At 34.8% G+C, this 19,894-nt stretch overlaps 2 protein-coding genes across 5 annotated transcripts; both read left to right on the forward strand.

Moving 5' to 3' along the window:
* The first annotated feature begins 524 nt into the window (after nucleotides 1-524).
* On the forward strand, nucleotides 525-14,127 carry LOC124438493 (centromere protein C-like). 4 transcript variants are annotated; one of them, XM_046988648.1, is made up of 17 exons: nucleotides 525-542; nucleotides 5,558-5,635; nucleotides 5,749-5,795; nucleotides 6,800-6,882; nucleotides 7,785-8,358; nucleotides 8,436-8,501; nucleotides 8,808-9,106; nucleotides 9,444-9,701; nucleotides 9,841-10,050; nucleotides 10,209-10,436; nucleotides 10,545-10,694; nucleotides 11,465-11,560; nucleotides 12,052-12,098; nucleotides 12,525-12,615; nucleotides 13,036-13,199; nucleotides 13,728-13,818; nucleotides 13,953-14,127. In XM_046988648.1, exons 2-17 carry the CDS (start codon nucleotides 5,624-5,626, stop codon nucleotides 14,033-14,035), a joined length of 2,499 nt encoding a protein of 832 aa, XP_046844604.1. In that variant the 5' UTR covers nucleotides 525-542; nucleotides 5,558-5,623; the 3' UTR covers nucleotides 14,036-14,127. The 4 variants fall into 4 exon arrangements, with proteins under 4 accessions (XP_046844604.1, XP_046844603.1, XP_046844605.1 ...); XM_046988647.1 differs by lacking the exon at nucleotides 525-542 and having other exon boundaries at nucleotides 5,460-5,635; XM_046988649.1 differs by lacking the exon at nucleotides 525-542 and having other exon boundaries at nucleotides 5,460-5,635; nucleotides 10,212-10,436.
* A 648-nt stretch (nucleotides 14,128-14,775) lies between these two features.
* On the forward strand, nucleotides 14,776-17,639 carry LOC124439074 (NADH dehydrogenase [ubiquinone] 1 beta subcomplex subunit 8, mitochondrial-like). The gene is made up of 5 exons (XM_046989292.1): nucleotides 14,776-14,945; nucleotides 15,199-15,344; nucleotides 15,892-15,959; nucleotides 16,504-16,609; nucleotides 17,490-17,639. Exons 1-5 carry the CDS (start codon nucleotides 14,834-14,836, stop codon nucleotides 17,568-17,570), a joined length of 513 nt encoding a protein of 170 aa, XP_046845248.1. The 5' UTR covers nucleotides 14,776-14,833; the 3' UTR covers nucleotides 17,571-17,639.
* Nucleotides 17,640-19,894: the final 2,255 nt, after the last annotated feature.

The following is a 19,894-nucleotide window of genomic DNA, read 5'->3' on the forward strand; positions in this document are numbered from 1 at the left end:
CTGTTATGAATTCCTGGTAACAGTATTTGCGATTAGCTCCTGGTTTGTTGACCTCGTTCGTCGTTGATATGGCATGAACAGCTAGCACATAAATACTTAGCACGCAACAGGTTCGCCAAACACTCATTCTTCCTCTTCTTGTCGTCGGTCTCAAACTACTTCACAGATTTAGAAACGAACATTTAGCACGTATTAATTGAAGTGTCAATTACTCTCTTGTTAAAAGACATCTTTTTTAAAAAGACAAGGGAGGAATAATTTGCCTGGTCGTTAGAAAACACTGCTCAACAAGCACGAAAAAGCCCTTTCTTGTTATGTGACCTTCTAACTTCATTTCAAAACATAGTCTAAAAACCTATCAATAATCTAAGAAGCTTGCTGTTGACTTCATTCAGTCAAAGATTTCTGGTTAACGTTTCCATTATGATTTGTTTAGAAATCGTGGCATTTTTGATTGTTGCAAGAGATCAAAGCTCAAGAGAATGGATAACCTATAAACAGAGCACGACATCGATAGCAAAGTGGTATACTTGTTATAAAAGGTTAGCTATTAACGTACACCACTTTAAGTAATGACATTCCCCTTTTTGTGATTAATTATCGCAGAGTGTGAAATAGGCTGTATCGCTAAATGTATAGACGTCTTCAGGATAAGCACCTGAGAGAATTTTCAGTTTGGTTTTAATAATCTTCTCAGTAAGAAAATCAAATTATCATCCTACAAATCTTCCAAAAAAGAATCTTATATATGAGAAAATTCAAGATTGCACACCGGGCGATTCGATAGTGGAAATTACCCAATTATTTAGACACATCCAAACCATTACAAATACAGTTGGATTTAGTAGAGCAAAAATGTAAACTTTGGTGGAAACTACTTTGAAAAAGTACTTTGAGATAGTTTGGAAAGAAATTCCTTTTTAGTTACGTTAACGTGCCGCTCATACATTTCTGATTATTGCAAACTGATTCTCATACTTACTTTGATACTGAATGTAAAATTATTCTTCGTTACTGAATTCCAACAATTTTAAACGTATGTCGAAAGGTTTCTTCGAAGATTTTTCGTGCTTCGCTTTAAAAAGGGCTATTCTTGTACGAAATTAGCGCACGTATCATGTGACAAGCTCGATTGACCTCAACCGTCTGCCTACGTTTAGGTACTTATGCTTTTTGAAATGTCAGAAGATTATTTATTGGTTTGAATTATCATACAATATACAGGCATCGTGCAATATTTGACCTTGAGTGACGCTGCAAATGTTGTGAAGCTCACTTTTCGACGTAACAGAAACTTTCCAAATGTCTTTCAAAACACTTGTCTTTGTTATAATCATTAATGATAGTTTATGGTCATTGAATTATAGCTGTCTATCGGGCACAAATTGTCCTGTCATAATTGGTCATTATTTTCACACACAAATTAGTTTGTTGTTATTCTCTTTTTTGGATAAAAAGGAGTAAATTTACGCCTCTTTCATCTCATCTCAGAGATTTGAAAGTGCAATATTTTGTACAAAGCTACGCTTCAAAAGAGGTCTTTGACGAAAGAGCACAATCATCACCCCAAGCAAAGAAGCTCTAGATCTATTACGTCAAACCCATCTTAAATAACCTATGAAATCAATTTAAAGAAGACTTTCTTAAATGAGACTATTTTAAATAATACACGTAACTGATCCAAGAAAGCTCGGGCAAGCCCTTAAGTGTGTTAAATTAACCAACACTAGTAGCTAGCTGAAAAAATATTGCATTCCCAATAATTTTTTTTCATACCCAAATCAACCAAACACTTTTAGTCTTTTACTGTAGTATAAGCAACCCATGTAAGAATATAACTTTATATATTTTTTATATAGTTTATATATTTTTATAATAAAATATGTATAAAAATTAAAGATTCTCCGGATTGTATAAAATGATTTTTATTGAGCTTTCGACTCGTTGCTTCGAGCCTTCATCAGAATGAGGAAATTTTCTATTTTCGAAGCAACGAGTCGAAAGTTCAATAAAAATCATTTTACACAATCCGGAGCATCTTTTATTTTTATACATTAAATATGCCTGGATCACCAATCTTTAAACTTATAATAAAATATATATCTAGTACTATAGCTTTATATAGCTAGTACTTTTGATATTCATATAGTATTTTATAGCACTCATAGCATTCTAGCCTTTATATTATGTATTGAAGTATATAAGTCTATAAAAATGAAGAGCTTGTTTCAGAACTATTGTTTAATCACTCAACGGACTGTCCTGTTCTAACAAAGACTTGTGATATAATCGTAGGATGTAACATGTATGTATTGTTTCACAAAGCAGTTTTATCGCTATGAATAATATGGCAAGCTACTAATTAAGTCATGTCGATCTCAATAGCTAGTGACCATAGCTTTATGTACAGTTGTTTAGCGCGTTTTCATTCAATATAGTTAAAGCTGTATGTATTAATTGAACATACAATCTGCTCATAATTTGATACAATTGATAATTAATGTAAATTCGCTCGCACATCGCAAGAAAACACGGGCCAGTATAAATTCACAAAGCGTCTTCTTTGACACATATAGAGAATATCTTCAATGCAGCTGAATTTATGTAAAAAAAGACGTTATTTTTGACTCGTTTTCCCCTATCGTAGAAGTTAGATTCGTATTTAAAATTCATTTGATCTATAATTAGTCGGATGAAAACGTTGTGAACTTGTGATTGCTAGTTACAAAATGCCAAGTGCTACGTCGGTTATTTCAAATTTTACTTTATTGCTCCATTTGTCGAGAAAGCTTTAGACGCGCATCGCTGCTGATGTTTTCATGGTGATGTTTAATTTGATGGAAAATTGATGGCGAAAAGCCAAAAATAGAAAACATCGCCGAAACAACAATGACTGTCTTATTTAAATACCTTTTGAGTCATACCACAGTGTTTTAAGGAATCGCATTCATGACTCGAGTCGCGTGAGTGATGCGAATGGCAAAAGAATGTACTTTCTTAAATAAAAGCAAGCTCGCTTTAAGTTTCCTCTCTTCTCGTTCACTTTCCAACTAAATATCTACCGCACAACATTTGAAGTTCCTTAAAGTATCACGGTTTTATGTAAAAAATGAAAACAATATGCTTGAAAGAAAGAGAAATTAATCCCGATAAAATTATGTTAAAGAGTGCATTCGACAAGAGCTTGAATTAATTGATGAAAGCTGTAAAATTTTGAATAATCAATCTGTTGTTCAGTTACTTGTTAACATATATTTTTATTTTATTAATCTGTTTATTACTGCATTGCCACAAAATAGTGAGCTGCATATGATCGCTATATGGAGGAGAAAATGTCAAGCAAAAGTACGGTCTTTAAGGTTCTTCATTAAACAGAAAGTAGCTAAAAACGCCTTCGACACCAAATACATAAAAATAAGGCGTGCACATGGAACCGTCTTTATCTTATAGTTTGTCAAACTTGTAAGAGAACTACTTACATCACACAGTATTGATAAGCGTTGCAGTAACGGCCAAATTAGGTAAAACCCACTTTAATCGTTGTGTGCTTTAATAAAGATATCGGTGCCAATATCTGAACTAAGAAAAGTTTGTCTTCAAGTGATTTTATCTATCACACCTTGTTATCCAAAGCACTGTACTTACTTTCGGTTTGCCAGTTGTAAAACTTCTGTGGTGAGTTTGGTTTTTTCAGAAAGTTATATAACGCATGCCACGTGTTAAAATGGAATGTTACTGATCGCAAGATTGCAGCACAACAACTAAAAAGTTAAGGGGTTTTCAAACAAGCTCTCGTTGGGGGCATTGGAAAGTACTTGATGACACTTGAAGCTCCTCGACATTTTAAATAGCACATTGTTAATAACAAAGCTAAGGAATTGTTTATTACTTATCCTCCTTCATCTTCCTAAACATTTTTGTTGAAAAAATTTTCAAGCAAATTCTAGAGAATAACAGAATGGTTAAATCATATCTTTAAAAAGAGCTTTGATCAATAATCAAGTCAAGGCTGCTCAAGAGAACTCACACGAAACTACACGAAACTACATGTGTTTGTGTACATATTCAAATAATTGGTCGTATTCTTCAATGAAAACAATATAGCAATTATCATACTATTATTTAAAGCCACAAACTGACATCAGATAGCAGTTATAACATCTATTAATTGAAATATTTTAGTCAATTTACAGATCACGCCCTTGCACGAAAGATTCGTCGATCATAACTTACGCACACTTCTGTGTTTCTCTTCACTTTATTGAAATGCTAATTACAACTTGATTGCTCCGAATGTAAACACTGACTTATTCAGTCCTATACTTAACAAAGCAATTCTAAAACAATGCTTGATAAGGATATCTGAGACTACAGTATAGGGAATATACAGTTGGTCCATTTCGTGAGCAACCGTAAGCCATTTCATCATTGCCATTGATGAAAAAAAGCGACTGATGGGCTGCCACTCTATGGTACGTGCGTAATAAGAAATATGCATGGCACGAACAAATTTAATGCAGTGACTCTTCTGTATGTATTCATTATTCTGTGCCTAAGACAACATCCACTTAATGTCTTTCTTTAGTTGCTTACTTTCCCAATTTTTTAGGCAGATAATCCTATCCCTTATCCCTTCCATCATTTCGTTATCTTTAACATCAAAAAAGCTTGCAAACGATAAATTGCTATTTGACCACATGGACGAATTTGTGGACAATACAAAAACAGAAAAATGACATTAAATTTGGACGTCTCAGTCATCTGACCTGGTCCCTACGGGTTACCAGACTAAAGAGTAGAAAACTATAAATAAAGTATATGCATATATTTTGATAACAATTATAATAATGCAACAAAACAACTAACGTTTATTTATCCCTGTTGCCACCCTATTCACATAAGTACATTTACAAGTATATCGCTTGATAAACACATTAATTTGAGGCTGCGTTTACACTATACAGGATTCGCTGTTTACGACATCTTTATTTGGTTTAAACGGGTAACTGTACGGAGTAAAAGCTTATTACGCTGATAGATTTAGTCTATTTGATTGTGTTTCTGACGTTGAACAATTTCACTGCCTTTTAATGAAAAGAATATTCAACCTGCTACGATAGCAATCCGGTATAGTGTAAACGGGGCTTGACTTTCCCACGATGTTAAATGAAGGGATGCTGCATTCTCCCAAATCACTCCAAATCAAAGAATTCTTAAGTTTCTGTGATTGAAGGTCTACAAAGTTCGGAAAGTAACGAGAAAAAAACATACGGTTTTAGTACTGATGATACTTATGTATAGTTGTTTAAGCAACAGCTTTATAGAAACTTCTCTGCGAAATTCTAGAGCCAATATAGGGACTCGAGAAAACTCGAGCACTTGCGTGAAGTAATTACGGGAAATACCGTACGTACCGGTCGTTTACGATTATCACAGAGAATGATGGGATATATTATTGGCGAAATTGGCGGGACCCAGGAGCTATAATGTGACAGTTGATATATAAAAACATGTAGAATATACTATGTATTTTATATTTTTGTGGTTAAAATTTAAGGAAATGGTATAGTAAAGTGCAGAAGTACATCGAAAAGGCGTCTATATTAAACTATTTGCAATTGCAATGGCATCTAAAGTAAGTTTTGTCTTGAATGATATCAAATTTAAAGAACGTTTATTTTGGTGTTCAACCCTTTGAACTAAAATTATGTTCATCCTCGAGTCTAAAATTCTCTTATTCGTTGTTAGACACGAGTGTTGGCTCCTGCTTATCAGGGGAAAGAATTCATTGGCAGGTATGTGAAGTTGAATAAATGGCTAGATTTTGCTATTGATTTATTTGGCTTCATAAATGAAAGACACAGTTTTACCGTATTACCAAAGTGTATTTAAACGGTGCCTCAACCTTGCAAGGTTTCATGATGGCCATGAGATACACTATGAGATACTATGATAGTAAAATTTTATTTAATTCCAATCCTTCGTGCTGGAGATCTTTGGTTTCAATTTGTGTAGCATGCAGGCTTCAAGAAATGCACTGCATATGTTATTCTGAAGATGGAAAATTGTGAAAGTAATAAGGCTTGCCAAAATTAAATCTAGGCAATTCATTTTATCTCTGTGGAAATCTTGAAAAAGCATGAAAATTCTCGAGTTTGCTATCATTATATTGAAATTATTTTGAGCACTCAGAATTTCATACATGCTTCATGAGATGTGATTGAAAAGCTACCAAGATGTTTTATTTTATTTTACACTATTTACTGTTCAATATGTACAACAGCTATACAGCATATGCACAAAACTCTAGGAATAAAAATATTGCTTTTCAGTAGTGAAATGCTTATCTAGCTGCAACTGCTACTGAATCCTGTTCAGCATTGTGCACTATTGGTATTCCATCAAATGTGATTAACATGGTTTTTTTTTGCACTACGTTTATTTATTTATGGAAGGACTGGGTTGCTCAGATAGCTTTATTGTTTGTTCCTCTTGTGTTTTTGCTGTCCTTTATTTATGAGGCTCTACTTGTTTCACACATCTTTATCATAATCTTTAAACCCATGGAAAGCATTTCACCCTATCCAATCCCATTAATCTACCTAATTCAATTAGACACTCTAAGCATCTACAAGCCAAAAGCAAGTGTAAATAGATAATTTCCTCATTCTGATGAAGGCTTGAAGCAACAAGTCGAAAGCTCAATAAAATTATTTATAAAATCTGGAGAAATTTTTATTTTTAAACAATCTTTAAAGTATACATCCATGTTCTTATTGCAATATACTATGTTTCTCAGGCATACCTTGGAAGTTATCAATGTCAATGCTCGAGTGGGAAGAAATGGTGTGGAACGCATCAGTGATTATTTTCGAGACATGGGTATGTTCTCCATTTTGCTTTCTACCATACTGTTTTAAAGTAACTGATCACTGAGAGAAACTATTGTTCTAAATTGTCCAAAAGAGGTTTACCTTGGCATTCATAGGTGATATCACTTTAAAGTATGTAAATAATTTGAAGCTGGGAGTATTGTTACATGTTTGTACATAGATGTAGATTGTCCAGGTTAGTAGAGTCCTGAAATGGACAGTTAGTGTTTACAGTTCTTCTCGGGACTCTGCTAACCTGGATGATCTACATCTACAAACATGTAATGATATCAATATGTCAACAACCTTACAAAAACAATGCTTGCATGAATTACTAGCTGTGCTGTATATGCATGTAGAAATCCATATCAGTCCATAGGTATCAGTTTATAATGGATTACTTTGATACATGGATATCTATATCAATGTAATCATTGTAGGTATTTACTATTATAAGGTTCTTAATATTGCCAATATCACATTTTTACGTTGTTACTGTGATTATCAATTTTCTACATGGTCAAACAGTTGCATTTCCAGTTGTAGTAAGAGCATTGCATGAATTAGAAGTACATCAATACCAGTCAAAAAGTGATCCTTTAATTTTGAAATGTCTATGAATTGATTTACGGATGCATCACTCATTAGAATTCACGAGCAATCTTATGCTTTGTACTTTTGCTATTGAATTATAATAAATTAAGGATAAGAAACCTTTTAATGGAGCAGAAATATGTACCTTGGTGCCAGATGAAAGATTCTCGAACAAATCACTGAAGAAAATTTTAGTTGTGTTGAATTTTTATAATTTTTTCTAAGTTATTATTTAGTTGAAGTTCCTTCTCAATTACTTGACCTTGTTTTCCCTCGATATTTCTTCCTGATCTCATAAAAATGTTAAAATTCTTAAAGAATCTTTCAATGCAGATTCGGATTCAGAAGAAAGTGATTCCTGTGAAAAATCGAACTCTTCACAAAATAATATCAATGGTTCCATGAAAAAGTGCACGAAAAGTACACGAAGTAGAAGAAAATTTCCTGTTGAAAAGTCATTACAACCATCACCAGATTCTGCCGTCTGTAGTGCCGAAGACATGCCGTACAACGTGGAAAATGTCGCTCATCATAATGAAGAAACGAGAAATAAAATTTTGTCCAACAACTCTAAAGGAAGTACGAAAAGTTCTCAAGTGCAAGAGAAAAGCTCGAGGGGAAAACCAGAAGATTCACCTATTAATCAAGAAAATGTTCCAAAAAACACCATTACCTCATCGTCAAAACCAGTTTCATCATCTTGCAAACAGAACCTGTCCCCTGTAAAATCTGCTCATGCGCATGAAAAACGGAAATCGTCTCCTTCTCCTGTACTGGTTTTATCAACTCCCAAAAGATCAAGCAACCATCCTCCGGCTAGTGTAAATGCATCAGAGGTCGATATTCCTTCGTCAACAGAAGATAATGTTAATACTAAAAGCCCTAGAAAAAGGTTAGCTGTATATGTACATCTGTCTAACAGTTTGGTAAATTGCGCATTTTTAAATTTGGGGTTTTTTTCGATTTCAGGTTGCGATTTTCACTGACAAATACCAGTTTATTTCCAGATAACAAATTACACGACGAAAGAAGCTCGTAAGTTGTTTCACAACGGGCTACACTTTTAAACGCGGATGAGCTTTTGGAGGCTTTAAAATCTTTTCAAGTACCCCCTTTCTCGTCAGCTGTACATTTTTTAAAATCGCCGTGAAAGATTATGTAGCAAAGATATAGATAATAGATAATTTTCGTTTCACTTTGTTATGCGTCCCATTCCTTGTAAACATTGAAACCTATCTATTGGATTGCTTTCAGCGCTGAAGATTTTCTATGATTTGTGAATGTTTTTCTGAGAAATCGACCAAGATGGTGACCAATAACCATCAGCGATTTTATTTTCAGGCATATTCGAATAACGGCCGTCGAAGTGGATGACGTCATTCAAAGCAACGACACGTTCCTCACATTAAAGAAGAAAACTAACCGTGCCTCTCGTGCGACTCCGGCCAATGTTTCTACTATTAGAAAAGCGTGTAGTCGAAGTAAAATTCCGATACCTAAAAGTAAATCCAAAAATATTTTGAAGAAATGTGCCCCTCGAAAACCATTGACGGAAGTGCGTGGCACAAGCAACGTGTTAGAGAAGCAAACGACAGAAGGTGATTTGGAGGACGACTGTGAGAAAAACATGGATGCAGACTGTAAGTACTTTTGAACCTATGAAATTTGTGTACATGTCACTATTTGGTTACAATGGTGTAGCTAACCCCCAGAATTTGGTCCTCTTTGCAATTTTTGTGTTCACTTAATGTAAAAGCAATATACGTATTTCTAAAGAAATGAACAACGATAATACTTTGAAATGTCACATAACTGAAACAAAACTTCCGGGCTTCCATGAACAGAATTAGATTAGTTTGACATTTGGTTAATAGCAACTGCGTTTATCGCACGAATCGCTGTTCATTGATACAATTAGTACTGTTTCATTAGAGTTAGTACTCTCCCATTGACCTAAACTGTTATCTCTCTAAACAGATTTTCGTGAAGCAGGCACAGCGAAATCGTTGAAAAGCAGGAAACATGCTTCAGAAATTTCCTATGAAGAGAATGGACCTCAACCTGCTGCTGCTCATAGTATCAGACTGACAGAAAAATCTTCGCGTAAGACAAACAGCAGACTTGTTAACAAACTTCGGTCAGCTAAAGAGGAAAAAAATGTGGAATCTTCAAGAAACGCGAAAAGAAAAGCCAAACGTTCTGCTGAAAAGCGTGTCAATGATTCAAACTTAAAAGGTTTGAATTTTTTATTTTTATCAATGAAAAGTTTTCGTGCTGGTCACGACCAAGCAACTACCATGCCATATGACCCTGTCCAGCTAAAAGTGTTCACCGTAATTTTATTTTGTATTTTTGTATTTCATCTTATGAATAGGGAATACTCGAAGTACAAAAGCAATCGAAACTTTTGAAGTAAGCGAAACAAGTAAAACTCCTTTAGAAAAGGACGACAAAATTGGGCACAGATCCTGGAACGAATCCATTGAAGACGATTTGGAGATACCAATTCATAATTTGGACGTGAATAGTCCAGAAAAAAATACGAAAGTAGTTCGAGCTCCGAGAAGAGAAAAGAAAAAAAAGGGTATGTCGCAAATCACCATTAAAATTGAAGATGCATGCGTTGTCGTTTCGTTCATTCAGGAATGAAATTAATAAATTGCAATGTGTAATAACTTTTCATTCTCAATTCGATTTATCGATTTAAGTCGAGTATTTCATCTACATCGAACACTCCATTAGCAGAAAAGAAGAACGAGCTGTCAGCTTCAAACTCGAGTGGCAAAACTGCACACAAATCGTCTAAGGATTCCATCGAAGGCGATTCGGAGACAGCATCTCATAATTCCGTGTCGTCCGACGACATGGATGCCTCTTCATCTGTAGTACGTAAAGGAAAAGTTCCAAAGAAACGAAGCGAAACTCTTGACATTGAAGAGAGTACAGTGACGAAAACTAAACACAATGGAGGTTGTTGCTATACACGTTCCATGATTCTTTTTTCACAAGCGATATTAGCCTTCCACGCTCAGTTTACTTAACTTTATTTAGTCTTGACTTCTACTTGATATTTACTAGAAAAACTAGTTGCGAAGCTGTTGGAAAGCGTGACAGCTGAAAACGCCGAAGAAGATAAGATTTTGGGTCCAAGAAGAAGTAAACGAAACCGTGTCCCTCCTCTACAATTTTGGAAAAACGATCGCATCGAATACGAACGGCGTAAATCAGGTACGCGAGAAGCATAGAGAGAGAGAGAGTTCTATTCTGCTGTGGAATTTTAGTACTCCGTACACCGTGAAGAGTATAGATTCATATCTCCACCATAGGACGTAAATCTTGGTTTAAAAAAAGACCTTAAACTTGGTTCGAAAAAACGCATTGCTTTTTTCTCGTCTGTAAAGTTCAGCATAGCAACCTGAAAAACGCTAACAGGAGCCACGTATTTTTTTATGGTATTGTGGGTCTATCTTATCTCATACAAATAACCATCCATTTCACTCAAACAATATAGATTAGAAAGATGAGTGCGTTGCTACCACTCGTTGATTGTCGGAAATGTTTCTGTCAACAATAATGGTCACTAGATCAATCAGTATTACTATTGTTTTGAACCAAATCACACTACAATGTTTCTTCACCTTTTTGACATAGTACTGTCGAAGTCAACAAAACTCTTCCCCCTCCCCGGTATAGCGTCCATGTGAGTAATACGCGCGCGAAATAATTAAACTAAATTAATGTCTTAAACGGCGATATTTATATTGATATCGCATCTGAAGAAGAGCGGGTGCCATTTTAACCTGGTTTTCATAAGCACGTTAACTGTGATTATGCGTGACGTCGCCATTTACACATATACGATATTCATTAATCTTGAGAAACGACCAATCAAATCATCGGGGATTTCTACCAACCAGACTTTAAATCATTCACTCGTACTTTCTAGTCCTTTACATTTGTTGCTTTTATATGATGGTTGCGTTTTTGAATATATTTAGGTTTTATCGTGAAAGACGTAATCCTCAATCCAACTCCGGAAATATCTCGTCGAAAACGTAGAGCCAACTACGCTCCAAAGCATCATTCAAAAAAAGGTCAGTCCTCTGTGTTCAGCTACTACTTTTATTTTCAAATAATTTTCCGTAACTACAAAATTTGAGCAAAAACTATTTCGTCGTGCTTATTAAATTTAATCCTTTTTATAGTCCTTGTTTGACTTGACGAAATTTTAATTTATTTTCGTATTTTCTCATCGCGAGATTGTGTTATGTTTATCGAATCAAAAGCGCCTTCTTCTGTTTGAGAAACTATTTGTTGCCACAATAAACGTTTTTCTTTTTGTTCACTTGGCGGCTACATACCAATTATTTTCAGTTCAGAATACGAATATACTTTATTTCTTGTATACAAGTTATTACGTAAGTTGTATAATAGCTGGGGATGCCCCTATCGATGCCAACAGAGTACGCGGAGGCTCAATTTTTTTTCAAGTCAACGCACGCGTACCATCGATGCCAGTGATAATTATTTAGCTTATAGATTTTCTTGATCTGTTGTTTATTTTGTGCAATTCATGTGTTTTTAGCCAAGCGTAATGATATGAAATCTTCAGAAGACGAATCAACCGATTGGGTAAAGTACACTGCCTTTCAATTCAATTCTTGTTCAGGTTTTGAAAGGATAAGCAAACGGAAAATATGTGGATTCCGGTTGTTATTGCAGCAATATTCGTTCATTTGTTCATATTGATCATCTTAGAGCATGTTTTATATATCAGGGATGGATGTACGATCTACCTACGGAGGGAGGTACAACCCTTTCTGGATTTTGAATTTGCATGTGTAGAAGTGTCATTACACTTCTGGCTTGGTTATCTCATCCATAAGCTCACCCTTATATCTGATCCAAAGTTACAAATCTTTTCACATAGAAAATGCGTGGAATCAATGTCATTGTATATTACCTTGTCGATCATTCAGTGCGATTCGTAATTCTAATAAGGATTTTTACGATTGTGAATTTTTGAATACCAAAATTATCGTTTCATCTATTATTTAGAGTGATGTTGAAATTCCGAATGGATTGTGTAAAGTAAATGATCCCATGGGAACGGTCATTGATCCAAATACAATGCAGGAGGTGCAGATGTGTAAGTGTGAAACGGTTCTGGTTTATTACTCGTGCTCTGGAGGGGCACGAGAAGAGGTTTCGGCATAGCGTAGTTCAATAAGATTAAGGGTTAGTGATCAATTTGTTAGTTTAGAACGTACGTTGATTAATCTGTTAATGATTTATCCAGTCATCTCTCGCCGAAAACAGGACTGGTGCGACCTTGCATTGCTCTTTATAAGCCAAGCTTTAAAGTTCAAGTGTTAATTGGCGCAATGAGAGAAGTCAAAATTGTTATGACAATTTGAATAGATAAAATTGTGGAGTTTCCAAGGGTCTGTATTTAAAATGAACATAGCTTATATGGCACGCGGTATAGCAAATGAGTTTGTTTAGCAATTGTGCGTTTGGAAGTCTTGTATTTTACGTTTGTGACTACTCCTATTTGCTTTATTTAAAGGTGTTTATCACCCTGGCGAGAAGCTGCACTTAAAATCCCCCGAGAAAGGAAACAAACAGCTGGTATTCAAGAAACACCTTAACACGGAGGATTTTGGAGTTGGAGAATTGACATTGGGCCCCAGTGCTGAGAAAGGCAGACAGCACGTAAGACGTGACGTAATGGTGAGCGATATATTTTTTGTGTTGTTGTGTTTTCCTCACGAAAATATTTTTGTGATGTGGCATTTGTTTTCATGGCAAATGTACTGTAAACCATGTTCACGGCTATAAGTGCACTTTCTTTTAAGAGCACTGGAAAGGATTTCGCATTTTATCGAATACACTCCCTTTAGAAGCTCAAACCTTTCGAGTGCCTTTTTTCTAAAAATGAAAAATGTAATGCAGTGGTGGATCTAGGATTTTGTCCTGTTAGGGTGCATCATTGAGAACTTACGGGAACTTATGAAAGGGAAACTTATGGGAACTCAGAAAGGGTTGTACACCCTTTGCTGCGCCCTTACTCTAGATCCGCCCCTGTCTTGTGTACTTTCATCTGAAGATGGAGGGGGGGTAGAGTTCTCGTTACATCTAATTTGCATTAAAATTTCTTCCATTTTAAAATTTCGACCCATGCGTCTGTTTAGCGATCTCTAAATCATGAAATTTTGAAAAATATGTTCCTTACTTTTCTTTGTAATTATTATTGTCAAGATATTCTATGTTTTGTCGGGGAAAGTTATGGTGACCATCCACAATGACAGCTTTGTGGCTGTTAAAGGATCAACATTTTTCGTTCCTCAAGGTACGCAAACTGCATTTTATTTATTACATTGTATTTTGCACATCTTGCCATCAAAAGTATCTACTACCTAAATTGGACTTCCCCTGTTGCCCTAATTATGTGAACGAAACTTAAGTTTTATCTTTTGATTTTAGGCAATACTTATAACCTCAAGAACCTACATCGACGTATGAACGCTCGCCTTACATTCACACAGATCAAAAATAAAATTGTGTAATTATGTTGAAATTTCTGTGTTGCACAATTATAAATTCGGATGTCTTAATACGTGTTTGTTTTGAATTATAATTTTTTAAATATTTTGCATAACTTTTTGTTGGCTTTTTATTAGAAAATTTCGAAAGCAGGTAAAGATTTTATGATTTGTTACGTATATTCTTTTTTATTTCTATATTATGAATTAAAGGAGTGTAAAGCTCCTATGCTTAATGAATATGAAATCTGGTACGAAATAAAGTCTAAGTGTAGAGCATGATTGTTGTTAAATCATAGTTCCTATTGTTCTTGGTTTCTTGCACTCTATGAATTAAATAATCTACACTCGTTTTCGTGAAAGAGCTGTTGGAGGTACGTAGAGCTCCCAGATGCAATTGCTGCAGCACAAGATCATTTACATTCTAATCCATAGACATGTCACATTGTTTGGGGAAAAAGGAGTTTCACTGACGACAAGAATAAATTGGATCAACGACCTGTTTGGTTGACATGAACTTAGGGAAACTGGTGTTATGTTTTGTCATCTGTGAAAGTGAATGTTTGTTTTTGTCAATTTAGACACGTGTATGTCATGTGTGATTGTATTTGTGCAACAATGATTAATTTCATATAAGTAAAAGTAACTGATACAGTCCAGGAAACACCCTATATAAACACTGATGGATACATTTGCAAACACCCTATGGTCACCAATAGTCACTTATGACCATCTACGACTTATACATGCGCTGTCACGTGGTTAACGTTTGTGACTAGTTACCAGATTCTTTAGCCATTTTTCATTTCTTGACTTTTAAACATGGCGGCTGCTGCCAGAATTTTATCGTCAACTGCACGAAGAATATTGCCCAAAGTTTATCGCAAGATACAAATTTCCCCTGGTTTGAATTCTTGTTTGCAGAACAGACTCGGTAACTAATTTCATTTTACTTTGATAAGAGTCAGCTTAATTTGCCGTTTGTTATGGTATCAATTTTTTATGGAATTTTTTCTCATAGGCCATAGCGCATTTTATTCTTTTGGCTTGTAAGGAACCTGATAATATTTTTACCGAAAGATATCCTCTCCTACATCTTTGCATTAGTAATGTCAGAAGGGTTAAGTTAGCATAGTAAATTTATCTACCTAATAACCATCAACAACTATAATGATATGTATTTATAGCATCAAGTAAACCTGGGGGGAGGTCAGATTGGCCTGATGATGGTTTGGGTCTTGGTAACTATCCAAAGCTTCCTGACATTTCTTCGCAAACAAGAGCTCCCCATGGATGGTGGGACGTTCAGGAGAAAAGGAACTTTGGTGACACTGTATGTTTTTTACAATTAATATTTTCATCGTATTGGCATCATAGACTGGAAAGTTTTTTTACACACTTGAGATGTGTGATGTGTAGTTTCTGAAAAAAATAGGCCTTTAGTGCAAATTTCAAATCTTGGGTGCACATTTTACAAACTTTCCTGTCTGGTGGCACCCAAGATCTCGGATGCGCACTTTTGAAGAAAGTAATTCACTATGCATGCAAACTTTGAATCTTTCGTATGTGGTTTATAAACAGTCTGTTCTGGTTGGCTACATTTTCACAAAAAATTTTTCTGAGTATGGCAACCTTTTTACAAATAAATTTTTTGTAGTAATGTTCACTTCATTTACTATATCATGAATTTGTTTTGTTTCAGATAAATTATTTTTATCATGTTTATGGAGAAAATCAACATTTCGTTGAATCGCACTAAAAGAAGCAATTTTATGTGTATCAAGTTTAATTTGCATTTCTTACTGCTAGATGTAGGCGCTTTTATGCTAATTTATTAAAAATTTTTGCATAAAAGTACTGATGATCTGGACTATTTCTAGTTGCACGAGGAAGATGATGCATACAATGTTTGGATGTATGATGCACCAGAGAAGAGCAAATATCCACCGTAAGCATTTGTTCTCATTTATCTTAATAATGGAAATTAAGTGCTAATTAATCTTTATTTGCACATTTATATCAATCTTGAAGCAAGGAAAGGCCTTCATGAATCATCACTATCATTGTAATTGCATACAACTGAATGAAATGAATTATCTAAAGAAAATTAATTAGTGAAGAAACATAAAGTACTTGTGCTGGAAGTTTACCTAAATAGTAGTAAATCTTGCAGGCTTTGTTAGTGTAGTAAGCCTGCTTTGATCTGTGTGAATTTTTAGAAATAAAGCTGTTTGTCATCTCATGACCATGTTTTCATTGCCTACTTTGATCTGTGTGATTTTTTTAGAAATAAAGCTGTTTGTCATCTCATGACCATGTTTTCATTGCCTACTTTGATCTGTGTGATTTTTTTAGAAATGAAGCTCTTTGTCATCTCATGAACATGTTTTTATTGCTTGCTTTGATCTGCGTGATTTTTTTTAGAAATCAAGCTCTTTGTCATCTCATGAACATGTTTTTATTGCTTGCTTTGATCTGTGTGATTTTTTTAGAAATGAAGCTCTTCGTCATCTCTTGACTATGTTTTCATTGCTTGCTGTATTTATGTATGTTGGTTATCTTTATGGAAAAACTGAACGTGGGAACCGCTGTAAATATGTAAGTTTAGTATGAAAAATGTTCCAAAGCTTCTTAATGAACTTATTTAATTCGAGCTAGGTTAATGGCAGATGTATTGGTAGCAGGTAGCATGACTTCTGACATAAATTAGCATACTAGACGATGACGTAACATGGAAATATTTATCAGCATCATTGCTTTGCTTCCTTCAGCACTAACTGCCTTTATCTTGTTGATTGCATTCCATGCCCAGCAAACATAACTGCTATGTGTACTGCTCTCCAGCATACAATTTTCAGTATTTTTAATACTCAATGTATTAAATTGATAGTCAATTTGCTCGTTATCCAATAATAGTCCGGCTTCTCTGGTGCTATTTGTTTAACCTGCGTTTTCGCACCACTATTTCGTTATTTTTCTTGTTGCCGCGTATTTATCGAAAGTACAGTAAAATTTCTGTTTTTTGGTACTTTGGCCTTTTTCATTTTTCGCTAAAATTTTGTCGATTACGATGATCGGTATTGCCGGTAACGTCAATGACGATCTGGCAACTCAAACTTTCTGCCAATCCATTAACTCCCTTCAATGTAAGGTGCTGACATCAGCAGTGGCGGATGCAGTGTACGTCAGAATAAATTATAGCTCCTCAATTTTAAATTCAAATTACTTTCAGAAAAACACTATTGGTTTTTAATTTCTAAAGAAGATAATTTTACCAATGGACTAACCTCTAAGGTGTTTAGAATTATAAATATACGCCAAAATGTGCTGCAGTAATTTATTTTGACGTACTATGGATCCGCCACAGTGACATGTACGAAAAGTTCTCAGTAGGTCAGTTCCTGTTAGTAGCTTATATTTGTCATTTATCTGTAAAACGTTTCTATGATAGTTTTAAAGGATTTTATGTCTTTTTCAGACACCTAAGCAATTTCCTTACAACGAAGACCTTCACATTTACAAAGATGGCGATCCAAAGCAAAGGCTTCGATTGGGTTGAAAGAAACTTTTTGTATATATAATTTATAGGCTGTAAGTTCGACGTATTAAAATATCGTGTTTCAATTGATCATGAGTAAGAAAGGGTTCTCTTGAAATACTATTACAGCAAGTTAAGTCTAGCCTACGTTGGCTACCTTAGTCTGGCTATGTTAGTTTCAGAACATTTTCATTGTTGATTTATCGTCGTGAAAAGCTGTCGTTCTTGCGTTGAGCGAAAACGATAGTTTTTCGTTGCATAACATGAGTTATGTATGAGGCGCCAATGTATGAGGCGCCTTAGCGATTTCATTTAAGGATGAAAAATCAGCTCAGTGACATAAGGAATGCCCGAGACGTTAAAATCGACGCAAAACATCGGGCAGAAAAATAAGACATGAACACCGAAACGTTATATAAATGTGGTAAACATGCGTTTATTTTCGCGATAAAATAAACTATGACTTAAACAAAGACCAAGTGCATGTGCATAAATCAAAATACAAAGACCTTTGGAAGATTCTTTGAAATTTAGTTATGAAGGCCCGTTCTGGTCAAAAATACCCAAATTATTTAAGAGTTTATGTAAGTTTTCTTTGTACGGTGAAATTATTTTTTTCCATCCAGTGTTTTTTTTTATATTGCCCAATTATTTTTCATAAGGTTATTATTTTTCTGTATAGGTAATTATTTTTTGGTTACATAAACTTACATAAACCCCTAAATATTTTTGAGCAGAACGGACCTTCATATTTAGTCGTTGTGTCGTCAATGGCGCCATGAAATTAAACCAAGAGACTTCGATTTACTGAATTGTTGCAGTTTTCTACGCAAAACATGGTAAAGAAAAAAAAAAAAGAGTTGTTCCGTCTCGTTTATTGCCAAGTCAGAAAAATAGTCACCCACGTACAAGGAGAAGGAAATGCTCATATATTCCATTAATTTCAACATTGCAATAACTTCCATGCGTTCTTAGTATTTTATTTTACAGTTTGCTATGACGTCACATTGTTAGATAAGAAAAAAAGCACGAGAAAAGCCATGCTCAATATGAAGAGTTTCCATGGTACGTTAACTGCTGCGACTTTGAATTTTGAATATTCAAAGAACGAAAATTAGACTTTGGTTCACATGAAAAATGTGCTAGTGCGATTTTTAATTTTGCTATTAGTATTTTTCGACAAAGAATAGCATTTTGTGGTGGGTATAAAATTATGTCCACGTGGCCCTTAACATTTGGACTGATGGACAGGAACGGCGGAAGATTGTTAATGGGAGGGGGTAACATTCATAAATGAATGTTCTACTATAGTAGTTTCTATTGAAATCAATTGTGATTACGGATTATGACACTCTTGATTATAACGTATGAATATATGAATGAGAACCCTCCCAATCATTGATCTTCCTTTCGCGGTTACGTATTTACGTTTCATGTACCACATTGCTAAATTTATTGTTGCTTATAATGGATAATGGCATTGTTGCCAGATAAAATCGCGCAGTGTTTATGTTTTCTTGAGTCAATAATTTCTAAACTTTGTTCACTATCTGGCAGCCATGTGTAATTGTGTGTTACTGAATTGTCTGTTACTGTTGATGATTACGTAATCATAGGAACAACAAATTTAGGTTTTTGGAGGGAAATTTGAGAAGAGTTATTTGGTATCTTTGGTTTCGCTGGGTAGTATGGATTCCATATTTTTATTTCATAATTCATCTCATCATTCTCATGAAAATATTTGCACACCAATAAACGAAACGTGCATTATCGTTATGTTGCATGTTCGAGAATATCGCCCAATATTGTTTAGTGTTAAGTATTGAAAAACTAATACAGAAATTGTGAAATAATGTTGTGATTTAAGTTCATATCAAATAAATCCAACATTAACTGCAGTCATCTTCAACAGAGCGTTAATGCGTTTTGTTAGCATGATTTTATGCAAAATCGATTGTGGAACCACATCTGACGACTAAAGCAACAAGAAAATTGTCTTTTGCGGATATTTGACATTTAATGTTGCATACTTTAAAAATTCAAAGTGCTATGTAGTTGTCTGTTTGGCGCTGCCCCTTAAACTAAAGCTGACTACTGATCACAGATATTTTATACTCCGATGTAAGGTTGTTTATTTTTGGGAAATATGTAGATATAAAGCTATTTTGGTGTTTTGCCAAATCTTAAGCTGATTCAAAAAAATGAACTAATGTTAGAAATGACTGGAGAAAATATGCAAGACACACCTCCCCGAACTATTGACGACGTACTTCCGGAGATGTACGGATGCTTACGAACGTGCGTTGGAACGATGCGATAAAAGGTATATAAAACGCTGCTCGTAA

The sequence above is a fragment of the Xenia sp. Carnegie-2017 genome, unplaced genomic scaffold (assembly GCF_021976095.1).
Source record: "Xenia sp. Carnegie-2017 unplaced genomic scaffold, XeniaSp_v1 HiC_scaffold_19, whole genome shotgun sequence".
Taxonomy (NCBI): Eukaryota; Metazoa; Cnidaria; class Anthozoa; order Malacalcyonacea; family Xeniidae; genus Xenia; species Xenia sp. Carnegie-2017.

Excerpts from the sequence above, each read along its gene's own strand:
- LOC124438493 (XM_046988648.1), top strand. Across the intron at positions 5,796-6,799 it reads GGGAAAGAATTCATTGGCAG|GCATACCTTGGAAGTTATCA; the intron begins GTATGTGAAGTT and ends TATGTTTCTCAG. Across the intron at positions 8,359-8,435 it reads ACTAAAAGCCCTAGAAAAAG|GTTGCGATTTTCACTGACAA; the intron begins GTTAGCTGTATA and ends TTTCGATTTCAG.
- LOC124439074 (XM_046989292.1), top strand. The coding sequence starts at position 14,834 with ATGGCGGCTGCTGCCAGAATTTTATCGTCAACTGCACGAAGAATATTG. Across the intron at positions 14,946-15,198 it reads TTGTTTGCAGAACAGACTCG|CATCAAGTAAACCTGGGGGG; the intron begins GTAACTAATTTC and ends ATGTATTTATAG. Across the intron at positions 16,610-17,489 it reads GTGGGAACCGCTGTAAATAT|ACACCTAAGCAATTTCCTTA; the intron begins GTAAGTTTAGTA and ends TGTCTTTTTCAG.